The sequence below is a fragment of the Apium graveolens genome, chromosome 9 (assembly GCF_009905375.1).
Source record: "Apium graveolens cultivar Ventura chromosome 9, ASM990537v1, whole genome shotgun sequence".
Taxonomy (NCBI): domain Eukaryota; kingdom Viridiplantae; phylum Streptophyta; class Magnoliopsida; order Apiales; family Apiaceae; genus Apium; species Apium graveolens.
In genome coordinates, this window is record NC_133655.1 from 227,928,533 (window position 1) to 227,944,671 (window position 16,139).

General features: G+C 46.3%; 3 protein-coding genes across 3 annotated transcripts; 2 read left to right on the top strand and 1 right to left on the bottom strand.

Annotated features, from left to right (window-relative positions):
- Window positions 1–4,009: 4,009 nt before the first annotated feature.
- LOC141687370 (uncharacterized) lies at window positions 4,010–5,353 on the top strand. Its single transcript, XM_074492614.1, has 2 exons — window positions 4,010–4,477; window positions 4,569–5,353. Exons 1-2 carry the CDS (start codon window positions 4,034–4,036, stop codon window positions 5,049–5,051), a joined length of 927 nt encoding a protein of 308 aa, XP_074348715.1. The 5' UTR covers window positions 4,010–4,033; the 3' UTR covers window positions 5,052–5,353.
- A 2,274-nt stretch (window positions 5,354–7,627) lies between these two features.
- On the bottom strand, window positions 7,628–9,017 carry LOC141686973 (putative aspartic proteinase GIP2). The gene has a single exon (XM_074492090.1). The coding sequence runs from the start codon at window positions 8,976–8,978 to the stop codon at window positions 7,656–7,658; it is 1,323 nt and encodes a 440-aa protein (XP_074348191.1). The 5' UTR covers window positions 8,979–9,017; the 3' UTR covers window positions 7,628–7,655.
- Window positions 9,018–13,106: 4,089 nt separating this feature from the next.
- On the top strand, window positions 13,107–15,815 carry LOC141686006 (uncharacterized). Its single transcript, XM_074491073.1, has 3 exons — window positions 13,107–14,009; window positions 14,184–14,747; window positions 14,967–15,815. Exons 1-3 carry the CDS (start codon window positions 13,107–13,109, stop codon window positions 15,813–15,815), a joined length of 2,316 nt encoding a protein of 771 aa, XP_074347174.1.
- Window positions 15,816–16,139: the final 324 nt, after the last annotated feature.

Sequence of the window (16,139 nt, forward strand, 5' to 3'; positions counted from 1 at the left end):
TGTTGTTGTTGCTCTCTGTTTTAACATAAAAATATATGTTGGCATAGAAATTTGTGGTGTTGCTATTGACCCAAAGGTAACATCGAAAAAATCAGCACCAGAATAGTGTTGTCTTTGAATATTTTGGGCCTATAGCAACATATTTTGGACCTATAGCAACATTAATTTTAGTTGTAATAGGCTGTTTATGGTGTAGTGTCAACCTCAATGAAATCATGAAAACAGGTTCTAAACATAACTACCACATGGGTGACGGAAGAGGGATGAGGAACTGAAATCTAGTCTTGAATCTTGATGCTGCAAGATCAACTGCAACAAATTGTCCTCAATTTGATGCCCACCTATCACAGGTCCTAGGATTCACATATCTGTCACTATCCCTAGACAAATCATATCATTGGTCACTTGCACTATTAAATTTGCACCAAATACCCTCGAATACACACTCCGCCTCTGCAAAACAAAGATCAATCGGAGGCACAGCTGGTCCAACATGTGTGTTATCCCTGTTCACTGAGCTGAAACATGTGCCAAAAAAGCTCCACTGATGCAACTCTTTTGACACTAGAAAGCTCTTCGACAAAGCATTATACATTGAAGTGTCTAAGATGATGTACAGGTCAACACTGCTAATTTTGCTTTTACCATTTCCTTCTTTTTCATCAGAAGTAGCTTTAATTTATTGACAAGTTTTTGATTGATCATGATGAAATTTACCCCAATAAAGTTATCAGACGTAAGGGTTGCCTGTAAAAAAGATGCCTTGGTTGATAACTCTGGTGAGCGGGCGGCTCCGTCCGGCGGCGTTCCTGGACCTTCTGTGCGGGGGTGAGGTGTAGCTGCTGGTTGGGCGCCTGCAAAACAACACCGGAAGGGGGGTTTGGCTCCCACGGCGCCTCCGGTGTGAGAATGAGAACAGGCTTGGAGAAGATGAAGGGATATATGTTTATGTAATTTAGAGGCTGCTGTGTATGTGAGTTTATATGTGATGGCTGCTGTGTGTTTTTGAGTGTATGAGAGTGTGTGAGTGCAAGAGTAAAAATGTTTTCCAACCCCTAAACATAGACCCGGGCCTGGGCTTCTATGTTTGATTGGCCTGGGAGAGGGGGGTCTTAGCAGGTCGGTTGAGCCTGACCCCTTTAGTCCAGGTTGACTCCTGCCCGGGTCTCTTATGCCCTATCATTTGCCCCCCACTCCCTTATGCAGATTTTCTGTTTGAGGGAGTAGAGTAGGGTTGTATATTTCGCTTAGTAAAGAAAAATTCCTGCTCCTGTTGCCCCCCAATCCGGATCTGGTGTAATGAATACCAATCCGGATTAAGGTAGAATAATTGCTTCAGAAAAATTCCTGCTCCTGGTTGCCCCCCAATCCGGATCTGGTGTAATGGATGCCAATCCGGATTAAGGTAGAATAGTTCAGAAAAATTCCTGCTCCTGGTTGCCCCCCAATCCGGATCTTGTGTAATGGATGCCAATCCGGATTAAGGTAGAATAGTAGAATAATCCTGGTTGACAATGATCCGGATTTATATTATTGATCCGGGTATTGGGCTGTGGAATTTGAAAAGTTTGAGATTTGTAACGTCTTTTAGTTTATTCCCTCCCACGAATTTGAATTTTTGGGCAGTTATTTCCTAAAAACTCGGCCCATAATCATTATGGGTTTAATTTGCATTTATATGTGTGTAATTACACATATATATGTATAAATTTTTTTTTTGTAACTGCTTCTGGAACCAGTAGGATCCTGCCACGTGGCAGGGGAGTTACTCTTTCCTGGGCCTATAAAAGGCTGCCTCCCCTCTTCCATTTCATTTTTTATTTTCACAAAAGAAGCTCAACAGTCCTTTGTTTTTCTCTTCTCTCTCTCGGTTTTCTGCAAATCACCGTGTTTGTGGTTGATTCTTCCGCCGTGTCTCGCCGGTCTTGCCATTAATCCTCCATTAACTTGTAAGATCTTCACTTGCTTTTTTTTTGCTTTATTCCTCTGTTTTTCTTTTCGATTTTGTTTTCATTTCCTCCGAGTTTTTGTATGCCTTGATTTTGCTTTTTCATCCGCGCATAAGTAGTAGGAATCATGATTTTTGGCTTAGTTTTTGTTGCTCGTTGGTGCTCGTTTCGTGTGTTTATGCTTAGATCTGTAGGTTTTCCTTGTGTTTTGGTTTGATTTTTAGTTTTTGGGCTCGATTTTTCTGGGTTTTCTATGTTTGTTCTTCGTGTTCTTGGCTAAAATATATGTGTGTATAGGTAAAAAGGGTAGATTTTGCTGTTTGATTCTTGGGTTGACTGTTTGTGGGTTAGGGTTTTGATTTTGATCCGGGTTGAGGTGTAGGGTCCGGATTTGGGGGAGGTTTATGGTAGGATTGTATTACTTAGGTTTTTTGATCTGTTCTTGGTTGCTTTTGATCCGGGCGTGGTTGTTTGTCATTGGGATCCAGGTATACGGGCTTTGCTTTAAGTTTTTTGTTGTTAAGGATCCGGATCTGGGTATTTGCCATCAAGATCCGGGTCCATGGTGGTTTGCTTTTGTGGATTGTAGTTAACATGATCCGGATCGTTGATGTTTTTCCGGGTTGGACTTGCATTGGTGGTCCGAATCATTAGGTTATGCTAAAACTAACATAACGCACCTGATCTGGACCGCCTAGTAAGACAAATAAAATCTGTAGGGTCCATACTAACAGACCTTCATTTTAATAGGTATATGGTCCGGATCAAAGAGCGAGCAAGAAAAGTATACAACTGTTATCCCAACTTTTCTGACGAGGAGAGTGATCCGGATTCGACTGGTAGAGAACAGATCCGGGGCGAGATGGTTAGAAAGGGGTCCGGGTCCGTGGGAACAATTACGAGCTTCCGGTTCAAGAGGCTTCCAGAGAACTCTGTTATTTTCACCCCGGATGGCCGCTGGTCCGATATTAAATATCACTTTGTTTGAAAGCCACCCGGGTTTGAAGATAGCATATACTATACCCGAGTCAGATATGAGAGGCACGAGGATGGCCACCCGGGCGTTTATGATCAGGGCGCCCTAGAGGCAGCTTTTGCTTCATTTGGGATCAGCCGGGATCATTACCAGCTGAAGGATTTTTATGCTGAAGCTGACCCGGGTGATATGGACAAGGCAATTCGGGCTGCTTTTCAATTGACAGCCGATATCGCTTGGAGGTGGCCCTAGCCGTATGAGAGGATCTTCCATCGTCCTGCGGATGGTTTTGTTCCGGTCTGACTGGAGCATTTAAGGTCCGGGTGGAGCCCACGCTGCCATATTTTTCTCAAGCACCTGTACAAGTATGTCTATAGGATATCCCCCATGCAGATAACCCCAAATGGAATAAAGTCTATGACTTGGTTCATAGCTTGCTGCAACAAGGCCGAGCTCATGCCGACCTTCAAGTTGTTCCACCAGATATTCTATCTTTCTAGGTCAAGCCAGAAACCTTTTTACGAGCTGAGATTTCGGGCAACAGAGTGCGGATTTGGCCCGGGTAGGTCCAAACCGGTTATGCACCAGACTTCTTTGAAACATTGGAATGGGGAGATATTGATGTTGAAGGGATACGATTTGGAGTATCTTCCATATTTCACAGCTGGGGAGGTTAAGACGAAGTTCAACCCGGAGGTCTTAGAGGGGGAGGCTGTAGATCAGATTAGAAAATTTTGCGGTAGTCTCGGGTTCCAGCCAACCCGGGATACGTTTATGAACCATAAACTCCTGTTCCAACTTGGCTGTAAGTTTTCTTTAATCTATTCTGTTAGTGATCAGGGTTCCCGTCCATATTCGGAAATCCGGATTGCGTATATTTTGATATTTGATCCGGGTCTCTCTGCTTTCCCTGATGATCCGGATCATCGTATATTTTGCTTTTTTACTTGTCGCTTATTTGCATAAATCGTCTTCCCATGACCCGGGCATGCTGCAGTGTTTTACTCCTGGATTTGGTAGTATTTGTATTTTTATCAATCCTGTGCTTATAGTTTTCCTTTTCCATTTTTCAGGTTTGCCGCATTACAACCCTGCATCCCGGGCCATAATGTCCTCTTCAGCTTATGCAGCAGCTTTTAACTCGTTGGGGTTGGCATACAAGACAACCAAGGGGGCGCCTGGTACCGGATCCGGATCTGCTGATATAGAAGGCGGTGCCGAATCTTCTGCTCCCCGGAATGTTGCTGATCCGGGTAATGCTCCCCTGGCTAAGGACCCTGACGTCCAGGAAATCTCTGATGAGGAACCTCCTTCGAAGAAGAGGAAATCCGCCCCGGAAAAGCCTCCTCGCGGAAAAACTGTTGTTGCTGACCGGGTCATATGCGACTCGGAGGGGAAGGGACCGAATGGGGAGGCCGTGAAGATAGGAACCAAAACTCTAATCGACCTAGCCGGGTTCATGTCCAGTATCCCCTCCGAGGAAGATTGGGAGGAGGTTGAGGGTTATAATATGACTGCTGCCTTGAAGAGGGTCACAGGTCAATGGGGGCAGGTAACTTCTGAATTTTTATGCCCATAGTTCCGGATTATGCCCCCCAATCCACTTTTTGCTTGTAATAATGTTCTTTTTTTTTGTTTCTCAGCTCGGGAGTGCGATATCTGTCTGCTCCGATGTTGCCTTCACTGAGCTCAAGGAGGCAAACAACCGGACTAAAGCGGAGAAGATGCTTTCTGATTCCCTGAGGGGTAAGCTGGAGGAGGCCCGAGAGGGGTTCCGGGTTGTGGAGGCCGGGTTGAACGAGAAACTGAAGAATTCGGAGACCCGGGCTGAGGGGCTGGCCCAGGAAGTTGATAGGCTCAAGGCCGAGCTTGCTGCTAAAGAGAATCTGAACAAGGAGGCCATCATTGCTGAGTTTAAGGCTAGCGATGTTTATGACTTCGAGGTTGCTCAGGCCGGGGTTCCCGAGGTACGCAGGTCCTGGATTGTTGCCGAGCGCCATATAAAGACTGACCCCTTTGCTTCCTGGGAGAGCTTTATTCAAGAGTTCCTTGCTGCAAAGGCTGCAGTTGAGCAGGGTCAAGGGGAGCGGGAACCCTATGATGGTCCGAGCCCCAGCTTCCTCTAGAGCCGGACCAGCTTTGCAAAGCTTCTCGGGCCCAGCCCATGTAATTTTATTTCTAGGATTTCTTGATTTCGTACTTTGATTTGAACTATATGTAATATTTGGATTTGTTCCGGATTAATGTCAATCCGGATCCTGTTTTGAAATTTTCTTCCGTCGTAGAAAATGTTTGTTTTTCTTTTACCTGTTGTTTTTCCTTTTTGAGCAATCCGGATTTGATCAGGATCTCTTTCTTCCAGATTGATGATCCGGATCAACGTATAGTTTGCTTGTAGAATATAGTTTGTTGTCTCTGATCCGGATCTCTTTCACCCGTCTTGATGATCCGGATCATGCTTCTTGCTTTTAATTTTGCTTTCAATCCGGGTACGTTGAACCCGAATTGATTTTTGCTTTTTTGCTTTAGGTACTTGGAAAATTTAAGTTTAAGTACATAATGGTTGTTTGCAACCCGGATTTGAATGCTAATCCGGGTTGTTTTTTACTTTTAAATTTGCTTTCAATCCGGGTATGTCTAACCCGGATTGGTGATTGCTCCATTTACTTAGAATTTTTCTAAGCAAATAGTGGTTGCTTTCATTTTTTGCTTCTAACCCGGGTATGAGAAGGTACCCGGGTTGTTTTTTGCTTCCATAACTGGTAATTTAGAAGTGATAACTTTTAAGAAAGGAAAATTCTTTTCATTGATTTGCAAATTTTTTCATACAAAATATAGGATCATAGATTGGTTGCTTGCCATAGGCTACAGGTTTTGGTTACTTTTGGTTGTTTTTTCTACTGGTAAAACTTTCTGAGCCTGAGTCCATGCCATGTATTCGGTACTTCAGACTCATCCATGTTCATGAGCTTGTATATTCCTGGCCTTAGAACTTCCTTGACTTTGTATGGGCCTTCCCACTTTGGCATTAGCTTTCCAGTGTTGGTGGGGTCTGAAACTTCCGTGTCTCGAAGTACCAGGTCTCCAATCTGAAAGTTTTTGACCCGGGACTTCTTGCTGAAGTGCTCTCTTATTTTCTGCTTATATTTTTCCATTCTTGCCACTGCCTGGTCTCGGACTTCATCAATTAGCTCAATATTCGTTCTTAGCCCCTCCTCATTTGCTATCTCATCAAAGTTGATTGCTCGATGGGAGGGGGATCCTACTTCAATTGGTAGCATGGCTTCAGTTCCATAAGCCAGCTTGAATGGGGTTTCTCCTGTGCTTGTTCTGGGGCTTGTTCTGTATGCCCAAAGTACGTTAGGCAATTCTTCTGGCCATTTGGTTTTGCTTTCCCTGAGTCTCTTCTCTATCCCCCTGAGAAGTATTCGATTAGTTACCTCAACTTGGACATTTCCTTGAGGGTAGGCTACAGATGACTTCTTGTGTCGGATGCCCCTTTCTTGAAGGTAGGATTCGAATTCTGAACCGAACGAACTGTGGACCATTATGTGAGACAAGTATTCTCGGGATCCCAAACCTCATCAATATGTTGTCCATGAACTTGATGCAGTCTTGTTGGTTTATTGTTCTCATTGCCTTTGCCTCTACCCATTTTGTCATATAGTCAATTGAGACTAGTAAGTATCTGAGGTCTCCTCTGGCTCTGGGAAAGGGTCCCATGATATCAATTCCCCATACAGCAAATGGGATAGCTGGAGACAATATACTTTCATCTTCTCCAAAACCTGTTCTCATTCTCACACCGGAGGCGCCGTGGGAGCCAAACCCCCCTTCCGGTGTTGTTTTGCAGGCGCCCAACCAGCAGCTACACCTCACCCCCGCACAGAAGGTCCACGAACGCCGCCGGACGGAGCCACCCGCTCACCGGAGTTATCATTGGTACTTGAAGAATTTCAATGAAGTAGGGCGTAAACCAAACTATCAACGAGTTTGAAACATCAACATTTGGAAGGAATACATAACGTCCATCCTCGAAACTCACAGCACCTTTTCCTGATGTTCAAGAACTCAAGAAAATTAAGAATTCTCTACGGAATCTAAAAGCAACTGAGAACTGAGAAGGGAGTGAAATTCGAGCCCTTCCCAGGCCTGCCATTCCCTTATCACCATTAGCAAGTTAGTCCAACAAATATTCTGAACCCAAACAAAAAGCAACCGAGACACTGAAACTAATGTACTAGGGTCCTTCTCATTACTTGAGTGAATTGTGATCACATCTGAACATCTCTCCCACGGGTGGAACTAGAGGGACCTAAGTGAGCCCCGGTCTGCCAACTGTCAAAATTCACCAATTTTTTTGTGTAAATTGGGTTGGACCGTCTTCTAGATAATGACTTTGGACTTGGAGCTAGTTTAGTATCTTTAAATATAAATTTAAAACTTTCTCTATTTATCGAGAAAACAAGCTTATACTTTATAATCAGAGAAATCTAAATAAATGAAGTGTAAATAACATGCATCAAGTGATCAAGACTTATAATTATTTAATTAAATCTGGCATCTAGAAAATTTGGAAAAAAAAATTGTCGAATTTACTTGCTCAAATCTTTATTCGCAAGTATGAACGACTAATGATTCAAGAGAACTATAATGTTGACAAGGAGACATAAATAAAGCTTCGATCTCTTATTATCTTTGCCATTTAAGCGTGTTTGGACTGGATATCATTAAGCATTGGAAGTAAGCCTATAATTTGAGCATGTTGTTTGCCTAAACAAAAGTGAAGAACTAAACCCAAGCCTTGATTTATCTATATCAAATGTCAATAAATTATCTTCAATTTGATGTCCTCCGATCACTATAGAATTGATATAAGTAGGTTCACCTCCATCCACAAATCCTAAACATAAGACATCCTTGTTTACTCTAACCATTGTGTTTGCACCATACATCCTCCAAACCACACCATTCTCTTCCATCACAAGATCTATATTTGGCACAGCCGGACCAACTCGAGTATTGCGTATATTTTTGGAGCTAAAGCATGCTCCGAAAGGCGCCACAGACGGAACTCTAGTCACATTTTTAAGTTCATTGACAAAAGCTTTAATCACCGCATTATAGATGGAAGTTTCCAGGACGGTGTATGGATTTACAGTACTAATCTTCGTTCCTCCGAATCCTATTTTGTTAATCTGCAATAATGTGGTGTTCAGTTTGACAGTTCTGTTCCGAATCTTTATTGACTTGACTCCAATGAAGTATTCCGCTGAAGCTTCACCTTTAAGGACCCGAAGTTCGGTGTTCACTTTGTTGATAATAAGTGATGTGTATGTAAGAAAGCTAGAGTTGTTCCAAGTAGTAGGGAAATTATACGGTCCATTACCGAAGATAACGACACCGTTTGATGTTGTTGAAGAGCTCAAACAGAGTCCGAATTTTCTTTTGAGCTTTAAAGCAGTGGCTAACTGAACTGGAAATGATATTTTAGTCCTGCCAAGACCAGCCATACCGGTGACTCCCTTAGCAAGACCGTCCGTAATTGTAGACAATGCACAGAAGAAGAGAAATTGAGGCAAAGCAACGACATTTCCTTGGCTTTTTCCGTCTGTGGAATTAATTGTGATAATATCCGAAGCTAGCTCACCACCAGAAGCGTAATGTGTTACGGTGTTCTCAGGAAATCTCCAACATGTAGGAGCGTTAGTGCATCCGGGCCCAACTGGGAATTCGGGGTTACACGGTTCACAGCTTTTAGATGCCTGAGCCAGGCGGCATTGAATCGTGCCGCATCCGCCTGGGCGAATGCTAGTGGAAACGTAACCGTGTTCACAGTCGGTCCATAAGGATCGGCCTCCGAGATCAACGGTTAAGTGAACGGGGACAAGGGGAGTTCTCTGTTTAATTTGAGTGAGGTATTGAAGTGTAGAGGCATCTTTGTAGATTGGGAGGACTATTTGCTTGGGCTTGGTTTTTGATTTTGCTAGGGAGGAGGACGTAGATAGAAACAAGCAGAGAAGAAATAAAAGCAAAGAGGTAGGGAAAGCCATGAGAGATTGATCAATGTTATTGAGGTGTTGTTTTTGGGGAGTGTTGTTTGTAATTTATATAAATTCTTGGACATGGTTTGGAAGCTGATGGTAATAGATTGATTATAATGGGTCACTTTTACAGAGTCAACAGAAAACTTAGGAAGGAGAGATTGAAGGTTCTTTTTAGTTTTGATAGTATTAGAAGTCTACAGTTTTTGATGGTATCTTATTTCACCATCAAATTTGCCGGGAAATCCATGTAATATTAGTGGTTTTAGACATGAAGAGAATGGAGTCAACCATATCTTATGGAACCGAATCAAGTGAAAAGCTTCGTGTTGCCTATTGCCTAAATATGTTGAGCTTATGCATTAAACAACTTAAATGACCTGCTATAAGTCCAATTTGAGTTTAATGAGTTGTTCATAAAATCTTTGAATCGGCTCTCTAAGTTTACCAAATAATAATTTTTTTGTTCAAACTTGTCTTGTTTTTCTTACTAAAGCGAGTCAAGTTTATCTAGTTCGAATAGAGCCTGTTCGGATTAGTTCAGTTCATGTAAGACAGGAGTTGGCAGTGATTGTGTTGAAATACTACAGGCATCATTGTGCTCGTTATAGTAAATATATATGTGTTATGTCCGCTTTCGGCCATGGGCCCTAAACAGGTCCCTATAGGTGTATTGAGAAGCTGAACTCTCGTGTGTGGGCTAGAATCATGGATTAATAAAACTTGGGCTAGCACATGTGGGCTGGGCTCGTGACGTGCGAGCTGGGCTCGTGACATGCGAGCTGGGCTCGTGACATACGAGCTGGGCTCACGTGACCACATGCGGGCTGGGCTCACGTGACCACATGCGAGCTGGGCTCATGACAAGTGAGCTGGGCTCATGACAAGTGAGCTGGGCTCACATTTGCCATCTGGGCTCTCATATGCGAGGTGCGCTCAGATGACTTCACGCGAGCTGGGCTCGGTTTCCCACACGCGAGCTGAGCTCGGTTGCCCACACGCGGGCTGGGCTCATGTGCCTACACGCGGGCTGGGTCCATGAGCCCACATCTTATGAAATCAAAGTTAACATTGTATTTATTGGTTAAAAAAGAAGGCGGTGCGGGCCGAGGCCGCCAGGCCGACCCGCATTAGAGGACTTTGTGTTTGACATGGAAAGTGGCTTATAGATGACTGAATTGCTCGTAAATTTCGGGGCCGACACGGGTTATTGCTATAATTATGGGAAGAAATACGGAGATGCCGTGAGATTATAGGAAGCGTGTGGAGTCAGTCGAGATTTACGTGACTAATTGGCTGAAGGCCTGACTTTATCGTGGGCTTGGGCTGCACGGGTTGGAGAACCCTAACCCTAGCCTACGTGACTTGTTCCCCAAGAACTACGTGAGGCTTGATCCCTATAAATAGGGTACGTAGGCACTTGTATGAGACATGAGTCGACACTTGACAGAGAATAACAAACCCTATTCTTTCTTAAGGAGTCCACATACAAGCTCAGCCACCACCAAACAACCTTCCTCCGCCTTCAAACACCGTCCTTGATCTTTGTTCCACCCATTAACCTCCACAACATTGTTATACGAAATTCTCCCTATAACATTTGGCGCTAGAAGGAGGGGCTCGTTCATCTTAGGGAGAAACATGACCAAAGAAAGCAAGCAAGCGGCGACACCAGGGAGCGGAGGCAAGAAGGACCCTACTTTCGAACACACGCCCCCAGAGAATCAAGCGCCACCTCCACCAATTGCAACCGTGGACGGGCAGGCTGTGATGACGTATCTCGAAGGGCTGGCCGATCAGATGAATCAGATCAACGCCCGAATGTCAAAGGTAGAAAGAAGCTCAGTCCGGAACGCCAAGCGTAAGGCGCGCCGCCTCAAGGTCTAACAACATAGCTGGAAGGGCAAAGGCCCTCAGAAGAAGCTGATCCACGATTTTGATGACGTGGCAACCGAGACCAAGCAGAAGAAAGAAACATCACGCGAAAAGGAAGATATACCCCGAGGCCATGATGAGCGGGGCAGCCAGATCTCTACGAGATCGGGGCCGAAGCCAGCTTCATCTGAGGCAAGGTCAACTAGCGTGCTAGACCGAGTGGGTAAAAAACTAAGCGAGCATGACCTCAGGCTCAAATTGGAGAATTGTAAGAAGGAGAGAGAAGAGAAAGAGCCCGTGGATCAGAGAGGCTCGAAAAGGGAACGGGCAACGACCCCTCCGGAAAGACGTCAAAACACCTCACCCAGGAGGGAGGAGTGACGTAGATGCAGAGACAATCGTGAAGAGGAGTCGCAGGCGCGAGCTGGAGGAGGGGGACGCCGCGAACGACCTCAGTGCTCACACCATTCGAGTAGTGCGGGTGGTGACAGAGAAGGAGAAGTTGTTAGAGTAAGGGACCTGAGAAGGATCTTAGATGAGATGGAGCGAGAGAAGAGAGGGCCCCCTGCCTCGGCTGCCCCCTCTCCGTTTACGGCTGCTATCCGATCATCCCCCCTACCTCGGGTGTTTAGGCACAACCCCGACCTTCTATTCAACGGCGAAGCCGACCCGACGGAGTACCTTATTCAATTTAACACTGAGATGGAAGTCTATCAGGTGCCGGAGATGACCCGCTACAGACTCTTCGCGGCATCACTCAGAGGTAGTGCCCAACAATGGTTCTCCAAGTTGGGACCGGCTAGTATAAGAACGTGGAGGCAATTGGAGGACTTGTTCGTCAGACAATTTCAGTCGACCCTCCACTATTCGCCTCCTGTGGCCACGTTAGCCAACATCAAGCAAAGGGAGGGGGAGCCCTTGGCAGAATACTTTTGTCGGTTCAACGCCGAGGTCCCCAAGGTGAGAGGAGCCAGTGAGGAGACCATCAAAAATTTCTTGATAGCAGGGCTGAAAGAAGGATCGAAATTTTGGAAGAGCCTCCAAGCGAGTGAGCCGAGGACCTTGGCCGAGTTCTATGAGCAAGCCGAACCCTTCAAGAGGGTAGAGAAATCGATGAGAGAGCTGAAAATTAGCGAAAGCTATCGAGACAAGAGGGACCGATCCTCAAGCCCTGACGAAAGGAGGAAGACGTATCGGCGTAGTTCGAGCCCGAAAAAGTCTGCCCGTGGCAAAGAGACCACTAAAGATTCGGGAAGGCCTTATACAAGCAAATGGCAGACACACGTAGCCTCTATCGACCACATATATGCTACATATGTAGGGAAGGGGGTATTCAGGAAGGCAACTCCTCTCACAGACTACAATAAAAGAGACACTTCGAAGTATTGTGCATACCATGAGGCCACCGGACACGATACAGCTGATTATAGACAACTAAAGGATGAGATCGAGACTTTGATTAGACAAGGGAAGCTTACGGAGTGGGTTGTCAAGGAGGTTCGAAGACACAGGACGGATTATCATACCGTCCCTCCTCCACCCCCAGAAGACAAAGAAAGGGTCCCTCGGGCTGGTAGTATTCATATTATTCTAGGCGGGTCTCACATTGGTGGAGACAGCCAGAAGGCGATGGACAGATATGCCCGGGAAGCAAAGGACAAGCCGCTCACCAACGTCAATCATCTAAGCCAAAGGCCCCCGGAGCTCTTTGAAAGGGAGGCCGATGATATCGTGTTTAAGGAGAACGATGCAAAATGGGTGCATTACCCTCATACCGATGCCCTAGTCATAAAAATGAAGATTGGGATGGTGAATGTTCACCGAGCAATGGTGGACACCGGGAGCTCGGCTGATGTTTTGACTTATGATGCCTACAAAAAACTGGGATTATTGGATAGAGAATTAACCTCAACAGGTGGGCACCTGTACGGGTTCACGGGAAACTCGATCGGAGTGAAAGGGACAATTCGGCTCCCGGTGACCATAGGAGAGGAGCCTCATGTGGCCACCCAGATCGCTATATTTACAGTTGTAGACCAGCCTTGTGCCTACAATGTTATAGTGGGCAGACCCCTTATGAGGGCGATGAGGATGGTGACCTCGATCCATCATATGACGATAAAATTCCCAACCCCCACGGGGGTAGGCATCTTGAAGAGCTGTCAATACGAATCCAGGGTCTGCTACAACCAGGCACTCAAGGCGGCCGAGTCAAGAAATGCCTCAAGGGAGATAGCTGAAGCAGGTGAGTGCGACATCCCCATGGAAGAGGCAGAGGGAAGGAAAAGAATACGTCCCGAGGGCCACGAGATTTGTAATTTGATTTCAATTGAGGAGTTGCCCGAGAACTACTTCGAGCACATGGGAATTCATGTGGAACCACGCCCAGGGGCCTTACTAATAGAAGCCTCTCAGCCCATCATATTGATACAAGAGGGGATTGTAGAGGAAGCAAGTGATGAAGAAGAGAGCCCAGAACAAATCGCTGCAAGACTTAGGAGAGGGAAGTGGGCACACAAAGAAACAACAATCACTATGGACCCACCCGACGGAATCACTCGAACTGTAACTGCAACCTCTGAACGCTTGATAAATCCGGCCCAAGCTCACCAGACCGAGCTCAAGGATGCGGAAGGTTTGGCAATCACGGAAATGGAAAAAATTAGCGAGGCTCGAGCAGATTTAGACCCGAGAATGCCCCCAATGGTCGAGAGGGCCGGGGCCGCAGAGGACACAATCCCGATCTTGATAGACCCAAATGATCCCTCCAAGGTACTCAGAATAGGCTCTAACCTAAGTCCTGACTTGAGAGAGGATCTAGCCCGCTTCCTAAGGGAGAATTTGGATGTCTTTACATGGTCACACTCCGATATGATAGGGATTGACCCAAATGTCATGTGCCACCGGCTCAACTTGGACCCGAAAAAGAAGGGGGTTAGGAAAAAGAGATGGCCGATTAGTAGAGAGAGGGCAGAGGCCCTCAGAGAAGAAGTGGATAGATTAATGGAGGCAGGACTTGTGAGAGAAGCCTTCTACCCCGTGTGGCTGTCCAACCCCGTGCTTGTCAAGAAGCCCAATGGCAAGTGGAGGACATCTGTAGACTTCACCGACCTGAACAAAGCTTGCCCGAAGGACAGCTTTCCTCTACCCCGAATCGACCAGCTGGTTGATTCCACGGCTGGGCACGCATTGCTTAGTTTTATGGATGCTTATTCGGGATATAACCAAATCCCCATGTAAGGGCCAGATCAGGAGCACACCTCCTTTATTACCGATCGGGGCCTTTACTGTTACATCGGGATGCCCTTCGGGCTCCTTAATGCGGGGGCAACCTATCAGAGGCTGGTGAATAAGATGTTCAAACATCAATTGGGGAAGACTATGGAGGCCTATGTAGACGACATGCTGGTGAAATCAAAAGAAGCGAGGGATCATGTCCGCCACCTGGCAGAAATGTTCCAGATCCTAAGGGAGTACAGAATGAAGCTCAACCCCCAGAAATGTGTGTTTGGGATTGAATCAGGGAAGTTTTTGGGATTTATTGTCAACCATAGAGGCATTGAGGCCAACCCAACCAAGATACAAGCCCTACTCGAGATGAGATCCCCTCGACGGGTGAAGGATGTTCAAAGCTTAACGGGACGAGTGGCTGCCTTGAACCGCTTCGTCTCAAAATCCTCCGATAAATGCCAAGAGTTCTTCAAAGCAATCAAAGGAGTGGGGAGGAACTTTAAGTGGACCGAAGAATGTGAGGAAGCCTTTCAGAACATAAAGAAGCATCTCAGTAGCCCTCCAATGTTGTCCAACCCAAAGGCAGGAGAAACTTTGATCCTATACTTGGCCGTCTCCGACTTTGGAATAAGTGCAGTATTAGTCCGAGATGAGGATGGTGTCCAGCTCCCGGTATATTATGTGAGTAAAAGGCTAGCCGATGCCGAGACTCGATACACAAGCCTCGAAAAGCTAGCGTATGCTCTGATTCTGGCCTCCCGAAAACTCAGACCCTATTTTCAGGCACATAAGATAGAAGTGCGAACCTCCTACCCCCTCAGACAAGTGATGCATAGACCAGAGTCTTCTGGTCGAATGTTGAAGTGGACGGTTGAGCTCGGCCAATTCGAGGTGGATTATAAGCCAAGGACTGCGATCAAAGGTCAAGCCTTGGCCGATTTTGTGCTAGAATTTCCCCCACATCAAGAAGTGGAGCCGGGAGCCCTTGTTGTTATACCTAGCGCAGAAGAAGTTGGACTGGAGAGACAAAATAGTGCCCCATGGTGGAGTCTATTTGTGGATGGTGCCGCTAACGGTGATGGAGCAGGAGCTGGAATCGAGCTAATCAGCCCAGAGGCGCACAAGATCAGACGTGCGACCCATCTGGCCTTTCATGCAACCAACAATGATGCTGAGTATGAGGCCCTAATCAACGGCCTCAAGCTAGCTCTGGAAATGAAGGTCGAGAATTTGAGTGTGTTTAGTGACTCCATGATTGTGGTCTATCAGATAAACGGGGGGTATCAAGCTAAGGGGCCGAGAACAGAGCTTTACCTGAAGTGCGCACAGAGGATAATCGCAAGATTCAACGAGGTGAGGCTGGAACTAATCCCGCGTGGGCAGAATGAAGGCACGGACGAGCTAGCTAAGCTCGGCTCACGCCGCGAGAGCACTTTGCTAGGGACCGTGCCCCTTGATATACAGAGGCAACCTAGTGTGCCCGAGCACGAGGTGGGCAGCCTCAGTAATGAGCTCGGCCCCACGTGGATGACATCTATTCTAGCATACATAAGAGAAGGTTCATTTCCGGACGAAAAGAACGAGGCAAGGAGGATAAAATACAAAGCAGCCCGCTATGTGATATACGACGGGATTCTATACAGAAGAAGGTTCAGTGTTCCTCTCCTCAAATGCATAGATGGGGATGAATGCAACTACATCCTAAGGGAAGTACACGATGGCTGGGCTCATGACAAGTGAGCTGGGCTCACACATGCGAGCTGGGCTCACATTTGCCATCTGGGCTCTCATATGCGAGGTGCGCTCAGATGACTTCACGCGAGCTGGGCTCGGTTTCCCACACGCGAGCTGGGCTCGGTTGCCCACACGCGGGCTGGGCTCAGGTGCCCACACGCGGGCTGGGTCCATGAGCCCACATCTTATGAAATCAAAGTTAACATTGTATTTATTGGTTAAAAAGGAAGGCGGTGCGGGCCGAGGCCGCCAGGCCGGCCCGCATTAGAGGACTTTGTGTTCGACATGGAAAGTGGCTTATAGATGACTGAGTTGCTCGTAAATTTCGGG

What these genes read in the sequence shown, in the direction of transcription:
- LOC141687370 (XM_074492614.1), top strand. Translation starts at nt 4,034, where the DNA reads ATGTCCTCTTCAGCTTATGCAGCAGCTTTTAACTCGTTGGGGTTGGCA. An exon ending in TCACAGGTCAATGGGGGCAG is followed by an intron (nt 4,478 to 4,568) that starts GTAACTTCTGAA and finishes TTTGTTTCTCAG; the next exon opens with CTCGGGAGTGCGATATCTGT.
- LOC141686973 (XM_074492090.1), bottom strand. Translation starts at nt 8,978, where the DNA reads ATGGCTTTCCCTACCTCTTTGCTTTTATTTCTTCTCTGCTTGTTTCTA.
- LOC141686006 (XM_074491073.1), top strand. Translation starts at nt 13,107, where the DNA reads ATGGAAGAGGCAGAGGGAAGGAAAAGAATACGTCCCGAGGGCCACGAG. An exon ending in TACCCCGAATCGACCAGCTG is followed by an intron (nt 14,010 to 14,183) that starts GTTGATTCCACG and finishes GCAACCTATCAG; the next exon opens with AGGCTGGTGAATAAGATGTT. An exon ending in AGGATGGTGTCCAGCTCCCG is followed by an intron (nt 14,748 to 14,966) that starts GTATATTATGTG and finishes GGCCAATTCGAG; the next exon opens with GTGGATTATAAGCCAAGGAC.